General features: G+C 37.6%; 1 protein-coding gene across 2 annotated transcripts in view; it reads right to left on the bottom strand.

Annotated features, from left to right (window-relative positions):
* hap1 (huntingtin associated protein 1) overlaps positions 1–7,586 on the bottom strand; it is a 39,531-nt gene extending 31,945 nt beyond the window's left edge. For both annotated transcript variants that reach the window (XM_061880921.1, XM_061880922.1), the window contains exon 1: positions 7,162–7,586. In XM_061880921.1, coding sequence (XP_061736905.1) covers positions 7,162–7,345 — 184 coding nt within the window. In that variant the 5' untranslated portion in view covers positions 7,346–7,586. The remainder of the gene's footprint in view (positions 1–7,161) is intronic.
* Positions 7,587–21,464: the final 13,878 nt, after the last annotated feature.

Raw genomic sequence — 21,464 nt, 5'->3', positions numbered from 1 at the left:
TTTGATGAGCATTCCTCAACTTTCTCAGTTTTTTTGCCACTTGTGCCAGCTTTTTTTAAACATGTTGCAGGCATCAAAATCCAAATGAACTAATATTTGCAAAAAATAAATTTTACCAGTTCTAACGTTAAATATTTTGTCTTTGCAGTCTATTCAATTGAATGTAAGTTGAAAAGGATCTGCAAATCATTACATTCTGTATTTATTTACGATTTACACAACGTGCCAACTTCACTGTTTTGGGTTTTACACGTGTGTATGTGTGTGCGTGTGTGCATGCGTGCCTGGTTAGATGCTGGCTGGGGACTCAAATCACTATGAAAAACTGGAGGTTGATTGAAGTGTCCAGAAGGTAATTATAGCAGCCACTAGTTTTGCGTTGCTATCATATTGAACAGCCGAAAATGGCTTGTTATTCGATACTGCATAATAAAGAGTATGGTTGCAACGTTACTATGTATAGTACTGCAAGGGACAATCAGACTTATTTTAAAAAATTGGGATATTAATGAAACAAATAATGAAAATCTTTTTTGCCATGTCGCCCAGCTCTCGGGGGTACATTTTAGGGATGGGTATACATATTTCAATAGATTTAATCCACAGATATGCTGAGGGACCTAAAATGCCATAAAAAATTATAATAAAGATAATAATAATACTAATAATAGTAATAATAACAAAAATAGGCCACATCAAGAGGGCTTTCACTGTTATTGCTGAGTGCACAGGCCCTGAAGACACTAATAAACAAGGTTTCAAAACATATTCTAAAACTACCTAAATTGCTCAGAGAATAATAACAAAAAAAATGTTTTTAATCATTCAGTTAACTGGAGCCTTACTCCATAGACTACAACATCTCCAAGTGGTCAGTCCGATAGTGATCCTCTTAGCTTGATCCTTTTAAGACCAGATAAGACACATCTGAAGACCTGGTTCTGCTGGATACTGATATAGCTCAGTGGGAGAGTCTGCCAGGAATAAACCACCACTAGCATTGAGGGGATAACAGGGGCTGGCTCCTGATTTGTGTTTGCATCTTGGAGCATTGTCTGTCACGATGTTACAAGATGTACAATATTCATTGGTGGTGCACTTTGAGCTTGTCTAAACTTTTCAATGCACCTGTCCAATTATTCAGTACTGTTTGCAAAATGTGCTGTCCTATTACGAGGAAACAAACAAGGCATTTGTGGGTAACAGTAGCAGAAGTAGAATACAACCGCCTTCTGAAACAGGCTGTTCACATTTTGGCATCACGACACCAAGAGGACATCTAACAATTAATCAACAGTACCGCAACATTACCAGGCTTCAGTAATCCAAATAAGATCATTAGGTCTTCAAAAAATGATGCATGTATTCTTATAGCCAGACCTGTGTGTTTACTGCCGTACCCAACGGTTTCAACTACAACTGGTGCCTTTCTCAGAGGTTGTCACTATAAGAATAACCAATTGCATTACCAGGCTTTAAATTGGATGTTAGCCCCTGAGCTTAGAGTGTCCCAGAGAATCATCAGCAGCTTGCAACAGCGACACAATGTTGTGAATATTGCAATTTAGATATTTGTTAGAGAACAGAAAGTTGTACAGTGGAGTTTAACCCTGAACATTTGGACAAATGTACCCATATGAAGGCCTTGGCCGATCATCAATTAATTAATTAATTGAGCAATAAAAGAAAATAACTTGATAACTTTGCCAGCTTCTATAAATTGCCATGTTTGTGTTTGTTTTCTTTGTCTCATGCTTTCAATCAGGGTGCAAGAGGGTTCACACCCTGTGCATCGATCTCAGCACCTGAATGCATCTGTTCAATCTTAGAATTTAATAAACGAATAAACAATACTTTTTTTGTCAGTCCTTTACAATATTTGTCTCGATGAGTGTAGGTTGGACTTCTAGCATCCAGCATCATTGAGAAACACGGCACGATAACAACAATTAGGTGGAAAAAATATAGATGGATAGATGGATGGACAGACAGACAGACAGACAGACAGACAGACAGACAGACAGACAGACAGACAGACAGACAGACAGACAGACAGACAGACAGACAGACAGACAGATAGATAGATAGATAGATAGATAGATAGATAGATAGATAGATAGATAGATAGATAGTACTTCCTTCAGGAAAATTAAAATTCCAGCAGCAGTGTACAGAGTTGAGATCAATTTAAAAAGTAAAAAGTAAATAATGGGGGAATAAATGGAAAGGAAATGGAAAAATATTCCAATAAGAATAAAGATAAAAAGCAACAATGTCAATAAAAATATAACAGTAAAATAAGAATATAACAAGAGAAACAAGGCAGTAGTGGCCATGTTATGAAAAAGTATTGCACTGTTATTGTTTTGCATCTCCTGTCATACTAATACCCCCTGCCCCCCAGAGAGGAGTTGTACAGTCTGATGGCGTGTGGGGCAAAGGAGTTTTTGAGTCTATTAGTCCTGGATTTGGGATGAAGCAGTCGATCACTGAACAGGCTCCTCTGGGTACTGATAACACTATGCAGAGGGTGACTGGCATCATCCAGGATGCTCACTAGTTTGTCCATATATGATTCCAAATCAAATGCCACATTGTGGGAATGAGCAAGATTAGCCAAACAACACAAACAAATGAACCAGTATGCCAAATTTTCAACTCCCAAATTCCCAATCCAGTTTTTCCACCTGGGGGAAAAAAAACTGCACCTCAAGATGGTCATTATTAATTTAAGTGTCATTTTTGCCAACAGAAATTGAGTGTTTAATGAATTTTTTGGGTTTTATATTTCTATAGGATAATCAAAAACTTTCAAATTAGAATGATACAAAATACTAATGATAAATAAAAGTCAGTGCAATTTAAAGTTTTATTGCATTATTATTATTTCGTTTACATTAGTGCTTAAATTGGTTTCAAAATAATGCTGACAATATTGTTTATCTGCAATAATTTGTGGGACAATACAGTATATTGTCTACTTAAATTTGTTATCAGCCCAGGCCTATACCCACACGTTTCGATATATATAAAATATATATGTTCACTTGTAAAGGTTATTGTGTATTTTAGGTTTTTCCCGAAAGTTCACTTGCAAGCCCAACATCCTTCACTAACAGTTTTATACTGCAGCTTTATACTACATTTAGTTTGATACTGATCAAATACACAAGGGAATAACCGGAATGATCTGCGACATCTTAAAAGTCTTAGCATCACAAAGTAATTTAATTGGGCTTCTTGTATTCAGATAATAAACACTTTGTTTAGGTATTTGTCACCGTACCTAATAAGGCTAATGGAGAAACACTAAAAGGTTCAAGGGGAAGTGTGACACTTAAAATTGATGGATGCCCATGAATCACAGAAGACAAACTAGGTCTGCACCACACAGAGCCTGGTGATTTATGGTGAAGTTTTAATTAATAAAAAGCTGACATTCAGCGAGATAGAAGCCGTTTTAAACGTAACTCATATGTCATTTTACAGGTGTTTGCTACAGAATAGTTGCCGCCTAACAAGATTTGCTTGGCCTGATTACCTGTTCCTTTGAGTGGAAGCAGCACTTAGAGAGCTTAACTCATTGTTATGCGCCTTACTGGCAGTCCTTATCGCATCATAAATCAGTGGCACTCACAATTGTAGTCTTAATTAAAATGCTTAAAATATAGAGTATACAGCAGCATTTCTTAGAGGGCCACCAAAAAATATGTTTCACTTTCCCACCAATTGTGGCACCAACTGTGGCAATAATGACAATATCAAACAGACAATGTCTGAAGCTAAAGTCAGAGAGAAGTTTCTTAAGCGTAAGAATTACGACTTAAGTGGTGAAGCTGCATTTTCATTTGCATTTCAATTTTATTCACAGTTTATTAAAAAAAAACATATTTTAGAATTATAATTAAATATGTTTGAATGCATTTATTTTGGCACTGTATAATTGTATTTTTTGTATGTCATTTTTTATGATTACCTTCTTTTGCAGTATATTCGATTAGTATTTATTTTGTAATCAGCCTAAATTAAACCTTGAGATTAATATTTGTGATTAACACATGCTTTCATATCATTTGACAAGTTTTATTCTGTTAAACTGTAAGTAGGGTAGTTTTAACTATTGAAAAATCTAGAGTAAAATGACTAATTTTAATATTTTATCAGTGTTAATATTTGAGAGGGCTCTGGCCCTGCTCTTTAGTGGAAAAGTTGGGCCCCAAGATTAAAAAGGTTAAGGACCCTGGTATATGATATACATTTAAATTTACCACTACCACCACCACAAGTATAGTACATATTTTTTCTCATGTAGCTACTATATTAGAAATGAGGACTGAACCCGTAAAAAAAGATTCAAGTAGAAATATATCCAGTATTTAGCTATGTTAAAAACAATCCTATTTGAACGATTTTACTTTACATCAGGGGTCACCAACCTTTTTGAAACCAAGAGCTACTTCTTGGGTACTGATTAATGCAAAGGGCTACCAGTTTGGTACACACTTAAATAAATTGCCAGAAATAGCCAATTTGCTCAATTTACCTTTGATAAATAAATCTATATATATTTAAAAAATGGGTATTTCTGTCTGTCATTCCGTCGTACATTTTTTTTACTTATATGGAAGGTTTTTTGTAGAGAATAAATGATGAAACTTAATTGAACGGTTTAAAAGAGGAGAAAACATGAGAAAAATGAAAATACAATTTTGAAACAGTTTATTTTCAATTTCGACTCTTTAAAATTCAACCGAAAAAAATGAATAGAAAAACTAGCTAATTCGAATCTTTTTGAAAAAAATAAAAAAAGAGCTTATGGAACATCATTAGTCATTTTTCCTGATTAAGATACATTTTCGAATTTTGATGACAGGTTTTAAATAGTATAAAATCCAATCTGCACTTTGTTAGAATATATAACAAATTGGACCAAGCTAAATTTCTAACAAAGACAAATCATTATTTCTTCTAGATTTTCCAGAACAAAAATTTTAAAAGAAATTCAAAACACTTTGGAACAAGATTCAAATTTGATTCTACAGATGTTCTAGATTTGCCAAAATAATTTTTTTGAATTTTAATCATAAGTTTGAAGAAATATTTCACAAATATTTTTCGTCAAAAAAACAGAAGCTAAAATAAGAATTAATTTAAAATGTATTTATTATTCTTTACAATAAAAAATTAATTACTTGAACATTGATTTAAATTGTCAGAAAAGAAGAGGAAGGGATTTAAAAGGTAAAAAGGTATATGTTTTTAAAAATCCTAAAATCATTTTTAAGGTTGTATTTTTTCTCTAAAATTGTCTTTCTGAAAGTCATAAGAAGGAAAGTAAAAAAAAAAAAAAGAGTTTATTTAAACAAGTGAAGACCAAGTCTTTAAAATATTTTCTTGGATTTTCAAATTCTATTTGAGTTTTGTCTCTCTTACAATTAAAAATGTCGAGCAAAGCGAGACCAGCTTGCTAGTAAATAAATAAAATTCAAAAAATAGAGGCAGCTCACTGGACAGCGGGCGACTCATCTGGTCCTTACGGGCTACCTGGTGCCCGCGGGCACTGCGTTGGTGACCCCTGCTTTACATCCATCCATACATCCATGTTCTACCGCTTGTCCCTTGGAGCTTTACATATTGTAATAAAAATACATCAAATACAATTTAAATATTCATATTTAAGGTTACTAAAATAAACTAGGTCCATGCAATCACATTATGATTTTTGAGATGATGAGTGTGTAAGATCACAATTAAAAAGTAATTCAACAGTATTTAACCCTGAACTTTGTCCAATTTAATGTAACATCAGAACTATCCATCCATTTCTACCGCTTGTCCCTTTCAGGGCCACAGGGTGAAGGATAGACAACCATTCACTCACACATTCACACACTGGGGCCCATTTACTTTTGCCAATCAGCCTATACCCAGGTGTATGTCTCTTGAGGTGGAAGGAAGCCGGAGTACCCGGAGGGAACCCATGCAGTCACGAGGAGAACATGCAAACTGAGCCCGGAAATTGAACCCAGGACCTTCTGCTGCCAACATTAGAACTAGTCTTGTTTCAAATATGTATAAACAAGGGAGATTTATAAGAATGTGAAATTGACTCTCATTTGCTTCACAGGCATCACAGTAGTTTATGAGGAATAAACTGTTGTTTCAAGAAATCTTTACCTTAAGAATCCAAAAACAAAATCGGATTTATTTCCTCTTGACCTGGCCGCCGCAGTGCAGCGCGAACCCGGTTAAGAATTAAAGGTTTCTAAGGTTTTGCCAGTGCTAATTCTAGAGAGCTACAATAAACCAAAATCCTATAGACTGTTCTCCGAAGGATGGGCTGATTTAGGAGGCTGAACTGCGCGATTAAGATTCACATTGTGCCATTGAGTCTATTGTTGTTTCAAGATCAGAAGCTCTTCAAATTGGCTTACAGAGCTTTCAGAGTTTGTTTTCAATAGTAGCCAAGAAGGTTTCTTTAATAGTAAGTAAGAATTCTACAAAAATAAGCCAGGTAATTGATACTTTCAAATAACACATACACTCAACATGACACAGTTTACAAATGTTGAGTTTTTTGGAGGTGTGCCTGTGTTGGGGTGTTGAGGAAAGTACCAAACACACACTGATGCAAAGCTCCACGCTGCTACTGTCCTTTAATAATAAATGATTTAACATTGGATAGCTTCAAATGAGCATTACTGAAGATGTACCAGAAGTCATTCAGCAACACACACAGGGTTCATACATGCACATATAAAAAAAATATTATTATTATTATTATATACTATTATTTTTTACTTATAGAACAATCAAACAAAGAATGCACCCAAATACTAGTTTGATTACTCCACATACAGCAGAGTGCAAAAACATGCTCAGTGACCTTCACCGCACTGAATCACTGAAGATGAATATATGAGCACTTTTAGAATTTTTCAAAGGAGTCTTATAAATATAAATAGTATTTTCCAGACATGAACATGCATCACACTGTCAAAATCATGACTTAACCTTGCACTCTGCAGTACCATTACACAATAAAGCTCTTAGGTAACAGACCTCAGCCATCCAACCAATGACAAATCCTTAGTCAGCAAACAAGATCTACTGTCCAGGATTTATTTGTCCTAATATTCCATTCAACATTTCATATCTCACCTTGCGTCACCTCCCTGCAAAGGTTATTATTGTTGTTGTTATTATTGTTGTTGCTGTTGTGGCATGATTTTTCCTGCAGTGCAATTCTAGTAGTGCCCCCCTCTTCTTCCTCTTCCTCAGATGCAGAAGAGATCCACACCTCCATGGTAACCATAGGAAAACTGCCTTCACTCTTGTCGTCCATCAGTTAAATCCTGTCCTCTTTTAAATCCTGTCCTATTTTCATTCTACTGCTGGGTCCTGAAGCTGAGCCTCGCCGGGCTCTTGAGCATTCTGCTGCTGGATGTGGTAAAAACAAGATCCACTTGCCTCAGAGAAGAGGGAGTGTACACCTGCGTTTGTTTGTGGGGACTACTCTGAGCCACTTGGTGCTAATCCTTCAGTATGTAGGCTCCATCTGTCGTCATTCCTGCCTTCATTCACCTGGCCACGTTGGACTGACCGGTAAGAATATCAGGGAAAGAGAGGAGTAGGGGTGGTGAATGAAGCAAGGTCTTTTTCTCAATAAGAAAAGCACTTATTGATCCCCACTGGCTTCATCCATTAAATAGTTGTTTAATAAGACAATAAAGAAACACAAGTCTGGAATTGGAAGGCTGATGGCGTTTAAGAAGATGCTGTATTAAGCCTGCACACCCCTGCAACACTATTGAGATGGTAGGTTCCGCCAACCTCAATGGATGCTCTGATTCTGCACACAGACCAAATGCCAGCATTACAGTAAGGAGGGCTCAACGTTAATGCTGCACCAGACAGAGACACACCCACTCACTCTGCATCGGGCTGATTCTGAATGCAATAGTGGTAAAGCAGCTCCAGTTTATGTTGGACTATGCTGTCTGGAAACAAACACTTAACATTGTTTTACTTGATAGCATTAGTTCAGGTATATCAAGAATAAATATTTTATATTAAATTAGTACACATAACGCAAATACATTGACTTTCCCAGTAAATTCATAAGTTGTTGTTTTTGTTTGTTTTTTTAAACAATTTGCCTGCGAACATGAATACAGTTCCTAACCTAGACACTGCAGTTTTTTAAATATTAACCACCTCATTCATTTTTTAACCACAAACTGACCACGCAAGGTGAAATGCCTCAAGCAAGATATAGTAGACACAGAAAAAAACTTAAATTGCTCTTGCATTTCTTCCATCCTTCCAATCAATCAATGTTTATTTATATATCCCTAAATCACATGTGTCTCAAAGGGCTGCACAAGCCACAACGACATCCGCGGTACAGAGCCCACATAAAGGCAAGGAAAAACGCACCTCAGTGGGACATCGGTGACAATGACTATGCCACAACGACATTCGCGGTACAGAGCCCACATGAGGGCAAGGAAAAACTCACCCCAGTGGGACGTCGGTGACAATGACTATGAGAAAACTTTGAGAGGACCGCATATGTGGGCAAACCCCCCCTCTAGGGGAGACCAAACGCAATGGATGTCGAGCGGGTCCAGCATGATACTGTGAAAGTCCAGTCCATAGTGGATCCAATGTAGTAGCGAGACTCCCGTCCACAGTTGAGCCAGCAGGAGACCATCCCACCTGACCATTACATGTGAACTACGATGACATTTAAACCTTCCATTTTATCCATCCATTTTCTACCACTTGTCCCAATCGGGGTGGCGGGGGGTGCTGGAGCCTATCTCAGCTGCATTCGGCCAGAAGGCGGTGTACACCCTGGACAAGTCGCCACCTCATTGCAGGGCCAATACAAATAGACAGACAACACTCACACTCACACTCATCATCATTTATTTTTATTCCTTTCATGAAAATTTACAAGCCATGTACAATTGACACTTTCATTGTTTGTTTTTTTTTTTTTTTTTGTTTCTTATACATTTCCATGATCAGAAAGGAGCAGATGGAAGAATAATATTCTTATAATTATCTGCCCCCTTTTTAAAACAAATTACAGTATTTTAGACGACTTTATAACTGTTCCCTCCACCAACGCCCCAACTCCAACATGCTTTTTAAATTTCCTTTAAACATTTTCACAATGACACGTCCAATCTAAATCAAAATTCAGTTTGATATAATTCCAGTTTTCTCTTTTTATAACAATTTTTAAATACAAAGATATTCTTACAGCTTTTTAAGTCTTTGTTTAGAGAATTCCATGCTTTCACACCAACAACAGACAAGCACATTTGTTTCAAATCTGTTCGCACTCTTGGATGTTTAAAGTCATACGGCCTTCTGTGGTTCTCATCTTCAGATGTAAAAAAAAAAATAACTTTTGTATGTCCTTCGGAAGAACTTTATTTCTCGCTTTGAACATCCTTAATAGAGTATTCAATTCTACAATGTCTTTTAGTTTCAGTAATCCTGACCTAATGAGAGTTGATTTGTGTGGTCTCTATATCCAACTTTAAAAATGATTCAAATTGCTCTTTTCCGTGAAAGAAATCAAGGCATTGTGTTGCTATGATATGTATTTCCTCATTATTCTGCACAATAATTGAAATAAGGTAGAATAATTGAGCAATATAACATTCTCATTGTGTTATATGGAAAACTATATTTAACCTTGTTCAAAATAAATAAGCTTTTAGATACCCTATTTTTCACATGCAGTATATGAGCTTTCCATGTCAACTTTTCATCTAAGATGACCCCAAGAAATCTGATTTCAGACACCTTCTCAATTTTCACATTGTTTATGGATAAACTAACTTCTATCTTTCTTTTATTACCGAATACCATATATTTAGTCTTTTCCAAATTTAAAGATAATTTATTTATATCACACCACAATTTTAGTTTAACCATTTCCTCTAAGATATTAACAGCTAAGATTTTCAAGTCATTTCCTGAACAGTATAAATTTGTATAGTCTGCGAATAATACGCACTGTAAAATTTTCGAAACCTCACAAATATCATTTATGTATAAAGTAAAAAGTTTGGGTCCTAAAATCGAACCTTGTGGAATTCCACATTCAATATTCATACATTCTGACCTATAATCATCAATCTCAACATATTGCTGTCGTTGATGTAAATAACTGGTTAACCAGTCCAGTGCAACTCCCCTGACTCCATAAGTATATAATTTAGAAATGAGAATTTGATGATCTACAGCAGGGGTAGGGAACCTGTGGCTCTAGAGCCCGATGTGGCTCTTTTGATGACTGCACCTGGCTCTCAGATAAATCATCGCTGACATTGCTTAACACGATAAGTAATGAATAATTCCGCTGGTAATCACAGTGTCAAAAATAACGTTCAAAATATAAAACATTCTCATGCATTTGAATCCATCCATCCGGTTCCTACCGCACCTGTTCAAGAAGTCGTAATAACGGTAAGAAGTATTTTATTTGTTGTTGGTTAGCTTCAGAATTACAATGTTATTAAAAAAATAAGAGACTTATTATACTCTAAAAATGTTGGTCTTACATAAAAATGCACGCATTTAGTTGTATTTAGTGTTAAAAAAATATATTATATGGCTCTCACGGAAATACTTTTTAAAATATTCGGCTTGTATGGCTCTCTCAGCCAAAAAGGTTCCCGACCCCTGATCTACTGTGTCAAATGCCTTCTTTAAATCAATGAACACTCCTATTGTGTATTTATTTTGATCAACTGCAGTTGTAATCTGTTCAATAATGTTCATGATGGCCAAACTCGTAGACCTATTTGATCAAAATCCAAACTGATTTTCATTTAATGTTTTATGTTTTTCAATAAAACAGTCTAATTTATTAACAAACAGTTTTTCAAGCACTTTTGAAAATTGAGATAAGAGAGATACTGGTCTATAATTACCAAATGAATGTTTATCTCCGGTTTTAACACACTAGGGCCAATTTAGTGTGGCCAATCAACCTATCCCCAGGTGCATGTCTTTGGAGGTGGAAGGAAACCGGAGTCCCCGGAGGGAACCTACGCAGTCACGTGGAGAACATGCAAACTTCACACCAAAAGACCTCGAGCCCGGGGATCGAACCCAGGACCTTTGTAAAGTGAGGCACATGCTTTAACTCCACTGTGCTGCCCTGCATTAATTCCATAATCTTTAAAAGTGATTATCAGTGTCTGTGAATAATACATAATTGACTCTACTTATCAAAACCATAGGATAAATAGAGCCCTCAGAGAATGTTTATATTATAAGATGTTAGCCATACATAGAAGAGGAAGAAGAGAACTTTATTGTCATTGCACCTAAAGAATACAAAACAATTTGTTTACAGTAAAGCCGTCCAAGAACAGACATTCAATAAACAGTTACAGGGGTATACAAGACCGGGAGACTGATGTAAAAATGTTAGAAAGGCTAAACATGTGGGGTGGAGCTTCAAAACTAGCATAGTAAGCACAAGGGGACGGCGTGGCGAAGTTGGTAGAGTGGCTGTGCCAGTAATCTGAGGGTTACTGGTTCAATCCCCACATTCTACCATCCTAGGCACGTCCAATGTGTCCTTGAGCAAGACACTTTACTCTTGCTCCTGATGGGTCGTGGTGAGCACTTTGCATGGTAGCTCCAGCCGTAAGTGTGTGAATGGGCGAATGTGTTACAACAGCGTGGCTTCATAAAAAAAGAGTGCGGGTACTTTCCTGGCCCGCCTGCATTCGAGACTTGCCTCCCATCGAAAATGTGTGGCTAATTATGAAGCGTAAGAATGGGAAAGAATTCCACTTTCAAAGTTTCAACAATTAGTTTCCTCAGTTCCCAAATGTTTATTGAGTGTTGTTAAAAGACAAGGTGATGTAACACAGTGGTGAACATGCCCTTTCCCAACTACTTTGTCACGTGTTGCAGCCATGAAATTCTAAGTTGATTATTATTTGCAAAAAATAAACTAGTTTATGAGTTTGAACATCAAATATCTTGTCTTTTTAGTGCATTCAATTGAATATGAGTTGAAAAGGATTTGCAAATCATTGTATTCCGTTTATATTTACATCCAACACTAAATTTCCAACTCATATGGAAACGGGTTTGTAAAAAGGTACGTTAACACACAAAAAGAATGAACCACTGGTTATTACGGCGAACAACGGTAGTACTAACATTAAACAAGTAAATTAATCAAAGATTCCTTACAAAGTGCCTGCAAGGAATGCTTGGTACGACAGTGTGAGCACCTCTTTGACAATATAATATAGTCAATACCGCTAATTGTTTTGTTTATTTTCACAACACAGCCATAACGCAATTAGGAAGGACTATAGAAAAGATACACTATATTGCCAAAAGTATTCGGCCACCTATACAAATGATCATAATCAAGTGTCCTAATCACTTGTCCACAGGTGTATAAAGTCAAGCACTTAGGCACGGAGACTGTTTCTACAAACATTTGTAAAAAATGGGTCGCTCTCAGGAGCTCAGTGATTTCCAGCGCAGAACTGTCATAGGATGCCACCTGTGCAACAAATCCAGTCGTGAAATTTTCTACGCTCCTAAATATTCCAAAGTCAAATGTCGGCTTTATTATAAGAAAATGGAAGAGTTTGGAAACAACAGCAACTCAGCCACAAAGTGGTATGACACGTAAACTGACAGAGAGGGGTCAGCGGATGCTGAAGCGCATAGTGCAAAGAGGTCGCCGACTTTCTGCACAGTCAGTTGCTACAGAACTCCCAACTTCATGTGACCTTCCAATTATCCCACATACAGTATTCAAAGAGCTTCATGGAATGGTTTTTCATTGCCGAACAGCTGCATCTAAGCCATAAATCACCAAGTCCAATGCAAAGTGTGGGATGAATTGGTGTAAAAATTTGTCGCCACTGGACTCTAGAGCAGTGGAGACGCATTCTCTGGAGTGATGAATCACGCTTTGCCATCTGGCAATCTGAAAGACGAGTCTGGGTTTGGATGTTACCAGGACAACGGTACATTTCGGACTGCATTGTGCCGAGTGTGAAATTTGGTGGCGGAGGAATTATGGTGTGGGGTTGTTTTTCAGAAGTTGGGGTTGGCCCCTTTTTTCCAGTGAAAGTAACTTTGAATGCTCCAGGATACTAAAACATTTTGGAACATTCCATGCTCCCTAACTTGTGTGAACAGTTTGGTGCGGGCCTCTTCCTCTTCCAACATGACTGTGCACCAGTGCAACAAAGCAAGGTCCATAAAGACGTGGATGACAGAGCCTGGTGTGGATAAACTTGACTGGCCTGTACAGAATCCTGACCTGAACCTGATAGAACACCTTTGGAATGAATTAGAATGGAGACTGAGAGCCAGGCCTTCCCGACCAACATCAGTGTGTGACCTCACCAACACGCTTTTGGAAGAATGGTCGAAAATTCTTATAAACACACTCTGCAACCTTGTGGACAGCCTTCCCAGAAGAGTTGAAGCTGTAGTAGCTGCAAAAGGTGGACCGACATCATATTGAACCCTATGGGTTAGGAATGGGATGGCACTTCAAGTTCATATGCATACGACAACAGTAGTGGGCCTCATCCGTGAAAATGACGACATGGACTGCAGAACCAAAAACCTGGTCCTGAACGTCGACAAGATCGTCGTCGACTTCGGGAAGCACCAGTCAAGCCACACTCCACCCGTCCTCAATGGCACAGTGGTGGAGATGGTTAGCAGTACCAAGTTCCTAGGGGTGCAGATAACTGACAATATGACTTGGTCCCTACACACCGGAGCTCTTATAAAAAGAGCTCAGCAGCGCATGCACCTTTTAAGTCGGACGCACCGGATTATAAGGCGCACTGCCGATAAATGGTCGCTTTTTGATCGTTGTTCATATATAAGGTAAAACCGGATTATAGTGTGCATTAAAGGAGTGATATTATCTTTTTTTTTTTCTATATGTAAAACACTTTCGTGTGGTCTACATAAAATGTTATGGTGGTCCTTTCGTCAAAATGTTGCATAGATTATGTTTTACAGATCATCTTCAAAAAGTCAAAAATCTACAGAGGCACTATGGAAAGCCTACTGATCAACTGCATCTCTGTCTGGACTGGAGCCTGCAGTGCCTCAGACTGGAAGTCTCTGCAGAGAGTGTTGAGGACGGCGGAGAAGATCATCAGGACTCCTCTTCCTCCTATACAGGAAATCGCAAAAAGCCGCTGCCTGACCAGGGCTCAAAAAATCTGCAGAGACTCTTCCCACCCCCACCAAGGACTGTTTTCACTGCTGGACTCTAGAAAGAGGTTCCGCAGCCTGAATAGCAGAACCTTCTGGTTCTGTAACAGCTTCTTCCCTCAGGCCGTAAGACTCTTGAACGCATTAAAATAATCCTCTCAATTCCCCCAAAAAATGGATTAACTTGCTAGAATATAAAAACAATATTACATACATCCATAAGCATGGATGCATATGCAAAAGTGCAATATATTTATCTGTACAGTAATCTATTTATTCTTATCTGCACCTTATTGCTCTTTTATCCTGCACTATGCAGAGCTAATGCAACAAAATTTCATTCTTAGCGGTACTATCAAGTTCTAATTTGAAAGACAATAACAGGAAGTCTAAATCTAACTCCAAGTCAAGGCAGCCGGCCAAATACTTTTGGCAATATAGTGTATGTGTTTGGGAGCCAGGTCTATGGCGATCACTGTGCATGTCTGTATGACGCGGTTTTGTTGAGTACAAGTTTCACTCTGTGCAAAACTATTCAGGTGGACAGCGCCTATGATAACTATAATGGTTTAAAAATGTATACATTGGAATACCTACTGCCTTTCTGGGTTGCTGATATAAATAACATGTCATCAGGGTGTCAAAATACAAATGCAAAGCCGCAGCGGAAACTATTTCAGATGCCAAGTGACAGAAGGTTAATCAGCTTGGTGACATTTGACCTATGTGACTCACTTAAGTGGCAGCGTGTGGAAGAGAAGGGACATTAGGTGAAGACTAATCTCTTGAGTTTTGGGTCATTGTAGACAAGACAGAAGGTTACTAATTTGTGTGTAAACAAAATAGTAACCTTCTGTCTTGTCTGCACTCTGAATGCCCTGCATAATACGAGGGCATTCAGAGTGCAGTACTGAGAAACTGACTATTTGTTTTACTTCTCCTCCAATAAACAAATGAAGTGTGGGGCAATGAAAGATTCTATATTTTTAAAATAAATATGATAAAAAGCACAAAACACTTGACGGATGAGGTCAGTAGTGGTGTATGAAAGACTAGGCCATGTCCACACGAACACGGATACTTAATAGATGCATTCTAGGATGACTTACTGTACGTTTGGATGTAAACATGCTGCTATTTTCATTCCACATTGATAAAAAAGACGTATAAAAATGGGTGTTGTGACACACCCATCAGTGCCAATGACAGTCAGATGTTTTGGATACGATCGCTGTCAAACCTCGAGCTGATGGTACAACTTTGACAAGCAAGACTTTCTGCTTTGTGTCATTAAAAAAAGGTGCAACATTATGTCATGTTTTTAATCCTTGTTTAACAACCGATCATGACGTTTACCTACGTGTGTTTGGTCCATTTGTGTCGATGGAGCCGGCATGTAACGGCATGTAACGTGTCATTAATTGATGACTGAATGCGTTAAAAATTCCAGGAGGTTTTTTTTAGGCACTTGAACATTTTGGAGGTTTCCTTGGCTTCTTGTTAGGGTGTGCTAATTTTAGAAATACTGTAAAATTCACCACACATGTAATTAGGGTTGTACCGTATACCGCAAATTGTTCATTGTGTTGCTCAAGGTACTGGTATTTATATGGTGCTGAGATACATGATTTCAGCCTTTCAAAGCCAGTCTTGGACCAACAATTTGTGACCTCAGTAGTTGTTAAATCCTGGTTACCGCCATGATTGTAGGTCTAGTACGAGGATTAGAAGGTATATGTGAGGAGGCGTGGCCTGCGGACTTGCAGCGAGGCGGGAAGGAAGGGGTTGGAGGAGTTGGAGTTGTTGATAGTGAAGATCTGACACTGTTGGCGGGCTTCCTCGAGCAGCTCGTCCTTCCCCCGCCTGCGGTGGTCCAGCCGAGTCGGGCGCCAAGGACGGATATGACATCCTTGACGGTTTTGTGATTTGCTTTATTTTTCAATAAATCTTCTTTTTCTCTGCTTTTCAGCAATCGCCTTTTGTCGCAGTTTCGATCTTTGCGTTGCTTTTTAGTCATCCGCTCACATCTCTGCCTCGCTCTCGCTTGTGCTCGGGTTTTCTCTTCACTATCAACAACGTGTCCATCACCTTCCTTCCCAGCTGCTGCCCTTTTATAGAGTGACAGGTGGTCAGAAAAATGCGCTCAGGTGGGCCATCTACGCACCTGTAGCCAATCTCGGAGCCGGCTGGGGACACCCCGACTCGCTGCAGGTCCGCAGGCAACGCCTCCTCACAGTATAGTACTAAATCATATTCGGTACTATACCGCCTCTAAAAAGGACCGGTCCCCCATCCATCGTGTCATACAGAACGCCCTCAGGAAGAGGTGCTTTCAGACATGGCTAGCTATCTAGCGGCTACTGTCTGACCATAGTCAGCAAGATTGCAACTGCTTCAATATCAGTAATCTTCCTACTTAATTGGTCTCCACGAAGACAAATCAAGTACGATTATATTAAGTATCAACCCTTTAGGGTGCATGATAGCTAAACATGCGTCACCTCACACCGCAGAATGTCAAAGTCTTAATAATGGATATCTATAGTTGAAAAAGTCAACACAAATTACATTACGTCCAATTATAGACCATTAAAGCTACCATTTTGACTTTAAACGCACATGTGAATGAAGGGCATACTTAATTGACAGCCATACATGTCACACTAAGGGTGGCCATACAAACAACGCCAACACTGTCATAAACGTGTGCCATATAATGAAACCTCACTAACAACAATGACAGACACATTTTGGGAGAATATTTGCACCGCAACACAACATAAACAATACAGAACAAATTCCCAGAATTCCCTGCAGCACCAACTCTACAATGAGACGTTACAATATAAACAAACATATTTACTGTATTGATACTAAGTATAATAGCGTATCTAGTCGATACTACTCTAATTACATCGATATTTTTTAGCATCACAAAATCTTCTTTCATTTTCAAAAAATTTATATCATGTTAATAAACTCAGGAAATGTGTCTCTGGACACATGATGACTTTGAATATGACCAATGTATGATTCTGTAACTACTTGGTTTCGGATTGATACTCAAATTTGTGGTATTATCCAAAACTAATGTAAAGTATCTAACAACAGAAGAATAAGTGATTATTACATTTTAACAGAAGTGTAGAAAGAACATGTTGAAACAGAAAATAACTAGATTTTAACAGTAAATGAACAAGTTGACTAATCATTCATTTTCTACCACTTGTCCTTAATAATGTTGACAGAGACACTTGCGGTCACCACACCCATGGCCACACCCCTCCGACTTTCACTAAAACGCTAAAACACCAGTAACACCATAAGCAGATAAGGGATTTTCCAGAATTATCCTAGTAAATTTGTCTAATAACATCTGAATCGCTCTGCCGTCTAGTTTTTTTTTTTTTTCCCCCTAGTCCTTCACTCTCACTTTCCTCATCCACAAATCTTTCATCCTCGCTCAAATTAATGGGGAAATAGTCGCTTTCTCGGTCCGAATCGCTCTCACTGCTGGTGGCCATGATTGTATACAATGTGCGGATGTGAGGAGCTCAACAACCCGTGACGTCAAGCGCACATCGTCTGCTACTATCGGTACAGGCAAGGCTTTTTTATTAGTGACCAAAAGTTGCGAACTTTATTGTGGATGTTCTCTACTAAATCATTTCAGCAAAAATATGGCAATATGGCGAAAAGATCAAGTATGACACATAGAATGGACCTGCTATCCCTGTTTAAATAAGAAAATCTAATTTCAGTAGGCCTTTAAAGATACTTGCACATTTCTTTGTAGCCTACAATGGGAGGGGGGCACATGTCTGGTGTGAAGAAGCGCATGTCATATGTACAATATTGAATGACAAGGCGCTTCATATGAAATTTTACCACAAACGTATTCCTGGCAACGTAATGCTCTGTCACTGTTTAGAATATAAAGATAGATTTCCCTTCTGAATTTCAGTGTCTTTTATAGCGCGCATCACCAGTAGTTGAAATACTAAGTAGAAGGTCTTGGGTTCAAATAGATATTGGAGTTATAGTGATGTAAAGTTTTTAAACTTATGTTTTGATGATGATCACATTTTTAATACAATAAACTTCAGCATATTAATTAAATAAAATGGATTGTTCATTGTGTTACTCAAGGTAATAGTATGTATATGTTGCCTGGATACATGATTTCAGCCTTTCAAAGCTAGTCTTGGACCACCAATTTTTGACCTCGGTATTTGTAAAATCCTGGTTACCACAATGATTGTAGGTCTAGTACCGGGATCCGCAACCCACGGCTCTATGCGGCTCTTTCCCTCGACCTCTTTCAGAGATGAGTGAAAATGGAAAAAGATGAAGAAAAAATATATATTTTTTGTTATATTTTCTGTAGGAGAACAAACACGACACAAACCTTCGTATTTGTAAGAAATCCCAATGTTTGTTATACATGCTTCACTGATGAGAGTATTTGGCAAGCACTGTTTTCTCCTACTAATTTCAGCGATCCTTGAACTCATCGTAGTTTGTTTACATGTACAACTTTCTCTGATGCTGCAACAGAAGACGTGTTTTATGCCACTCCTTCTTTGTCTCATTTTGTCCACCAAACGTTTTATGCAGTGCTTCAATGCACAAAGGTGAGCTTTGTTAATTTTATTGATTTGCTGGAGTGCTTATCAGGCATATTTGGTCAATCCATAACTGCAAGATAATCGATGCTAACATGCTATTTAGGCTAGCTGTATGTGCATATTGCATCATTACGCCTTGTTTGTAGGTATATGTAAACTCATTTAATTTCCTTTACTTTTTTCCTCTGTGTATTTAATTCATATGTGCTTGTCCCATGACACATTATCTGGATGGAAAATTGGCTGCATTTCTGATAGTTGTGTGCCATGTTGTTGCAGAGCACAGCAAACGTTACGCAGCTTGCAAAGGTTGTAATAAACTCATTAGAAGAAGACACACCGCCATTTCCTTTAACTTGGACACACACATCTATACTGTTGGCCATTCTGAGCCAGTAATTTCCAGAAGTCCTCATCTTTTGACAAGCCTCCATTTCACTAATGATTTACAATGTTGATGTGTAGAATAAAAATTAAAATACAACATTTCTGTCAACGACGATTTGCAACAGCCTTTGATAGTAGGTAGTAGAGACACTTGCATCATGTGTTGCCTTCATTATAACACTTGTATAAGGCTTTTACTTTTTTGCAGCTCCAGACAGATTTTTTGGGGGGTATTTTTGGTCCAATATGGCTTTTACAACATTGTGGGTTGCCAACCCCTGGTCTGGTATGATTAAAATATATATATATATATTATATATATATTATATATATATATATATATATATATATATATATATATATATATATATATATATATATATATATATATATATATATATATATATATATATATATATATATATATATATATATATATGTATCATAACAGAGGTTTAATGCCATAAAGTCAGCTGTGGATGCTTTTCCAGGCATCTAATTGGACGGAATGTGCATGACAGCTGGTGTATGCGTTTGTGCGTAGACAGAGACAGTTTTGAAACTACACTCATGTGAATGGACATCACTTTCATGGATATGGGTTTTTGAAACTATCTGGGTTTGTGTGGACATGGCCTTAGAGCGGAAAAAATTAGGACAGGTAAACAAAACTGAACTTACAGAAGTACTTGAACGTCTCCTCAATCTGCTGGTGTGTGAGGCCCAGGACGACCACTGGGGGCAACAGAGGAGTGTGCAGCCAGTCGTCATTGTCGTAACCAAACACACTGTCTGCTCGGAGAGTGTAGTTGGGTTGACCTTCTGACAGGAGGCTCACTATCTCCAACTCAGGAAGGTCTGCACACAGGTCTGACCAATAGCAAATTCTATGATATTGTGCAAGTGTGTGAACAATTTTAGCAATAATTAGTGATGCCTAGATCTGATATTGATATCAGATATTGGTCCGATACCAGCAAAAAAAACAAGTATTGGATAATACCGGCTTGCATCTATAATCTCTGATATAGTCTCTGATACAAGCAGTCCTGCAGCAGGGTTTACTTGTGCAAAGCTGGACAGACAGTTAACATCAAAATGTCATTCACACAAGCACACAAGATAGCTCTTTCCTTGTATTTTTCCCGAGATAATTATATCGAGTAAACATGGTAAGCTATACTGTGGGACGCAAGCAGCTACACAACAGCTAAGCCCAAAATAGCAATAGCGAGACTTACATTCTACGTACATAATAGTGCCTTTAATTGAACAATATTGCAGTCTTAACATGACATTTGTCAATATAAACAAGTATACAATTATTACAGTTGCATATTACTTAGAGAAAAATTATCTAAGGCAGAAGAATATTGGAAAGTATCAGGTAACATACGTATCTGGATCACTCAACGTTCTGTGTCATGCACTCAATTTAATTAAATATTGTGAATTGAAGTGAATTATATTTATATAGCGCTTTTCTCTAGTGACTCAAAGCGCTTTACATAGTCTAACCCAGTGGTTCTCAAATGGGGGTAAGCGTACCCCTGGGGGTACTTGAAGGTATGCCAAGGGGTACGTGAGATTTTAAAAAAATATTCTAAAAATAGCAACAATTTAAAAGTCCTTTATAAATATATTTATTAAATAATACTTAAACAAAATATGAATGTAAGTTCATAAAGTTTGAAAAGAAAAGCAAAAATGCAATATTCAGTGTTGTCAGCTAGATTTTTTGTGGACATGTTCCATAAATATTGATGTTAAAGATTTATTTTTTGTGAAGAAATGTTTAGAATTACGTTCATGAATCCAGATGGATCTCTATTACAATCCCCAAAGAGGGCACTTTAAGTTGATGATTACTTCTATGTGTAGAAATCTTTATTTATAATTGAATCACTTGTTTATTATTCAACAAGTTTCTAGTTATTTTTATATCTTTTTTTCCAAATGGTTCAAGAAAGACCACTACAAATGAGCAATATTTTGCACTGTTGTACAATTTAATAAATCAGAAGTTGATAACATAGTGCTGTATTTTACTTCTTTATCTCTTTTTTTCAACCAAAAAGTATTTGCTCTGATTAGGGGGTACTTGAATTAAAAAAATATTCACAGGGGGTACATCACTGAAAAAAGGTTGAGAACCACTGGTCCAACCCAATATCCAAGTTACATTGTGACCTCTTGGTG

Source organism: Nerophis ophidion, linkage group LG20, assembly GCF_033978795.1.
Source record: "Nerophis ophidion isolate RoL-2023_Sa linkage group LG20, RoL_Noph_v1.0, whole genome shotgun sequence".
NCBI lineage: Eukaryota > Metazoa > Chordata > Actinopteri > Syngnathiformes > Syngnathidae > Nerophis > Nerophis ophidion.
This window is presented reverse-complemented; position numbering and strand designations above follow the sequence as displayed.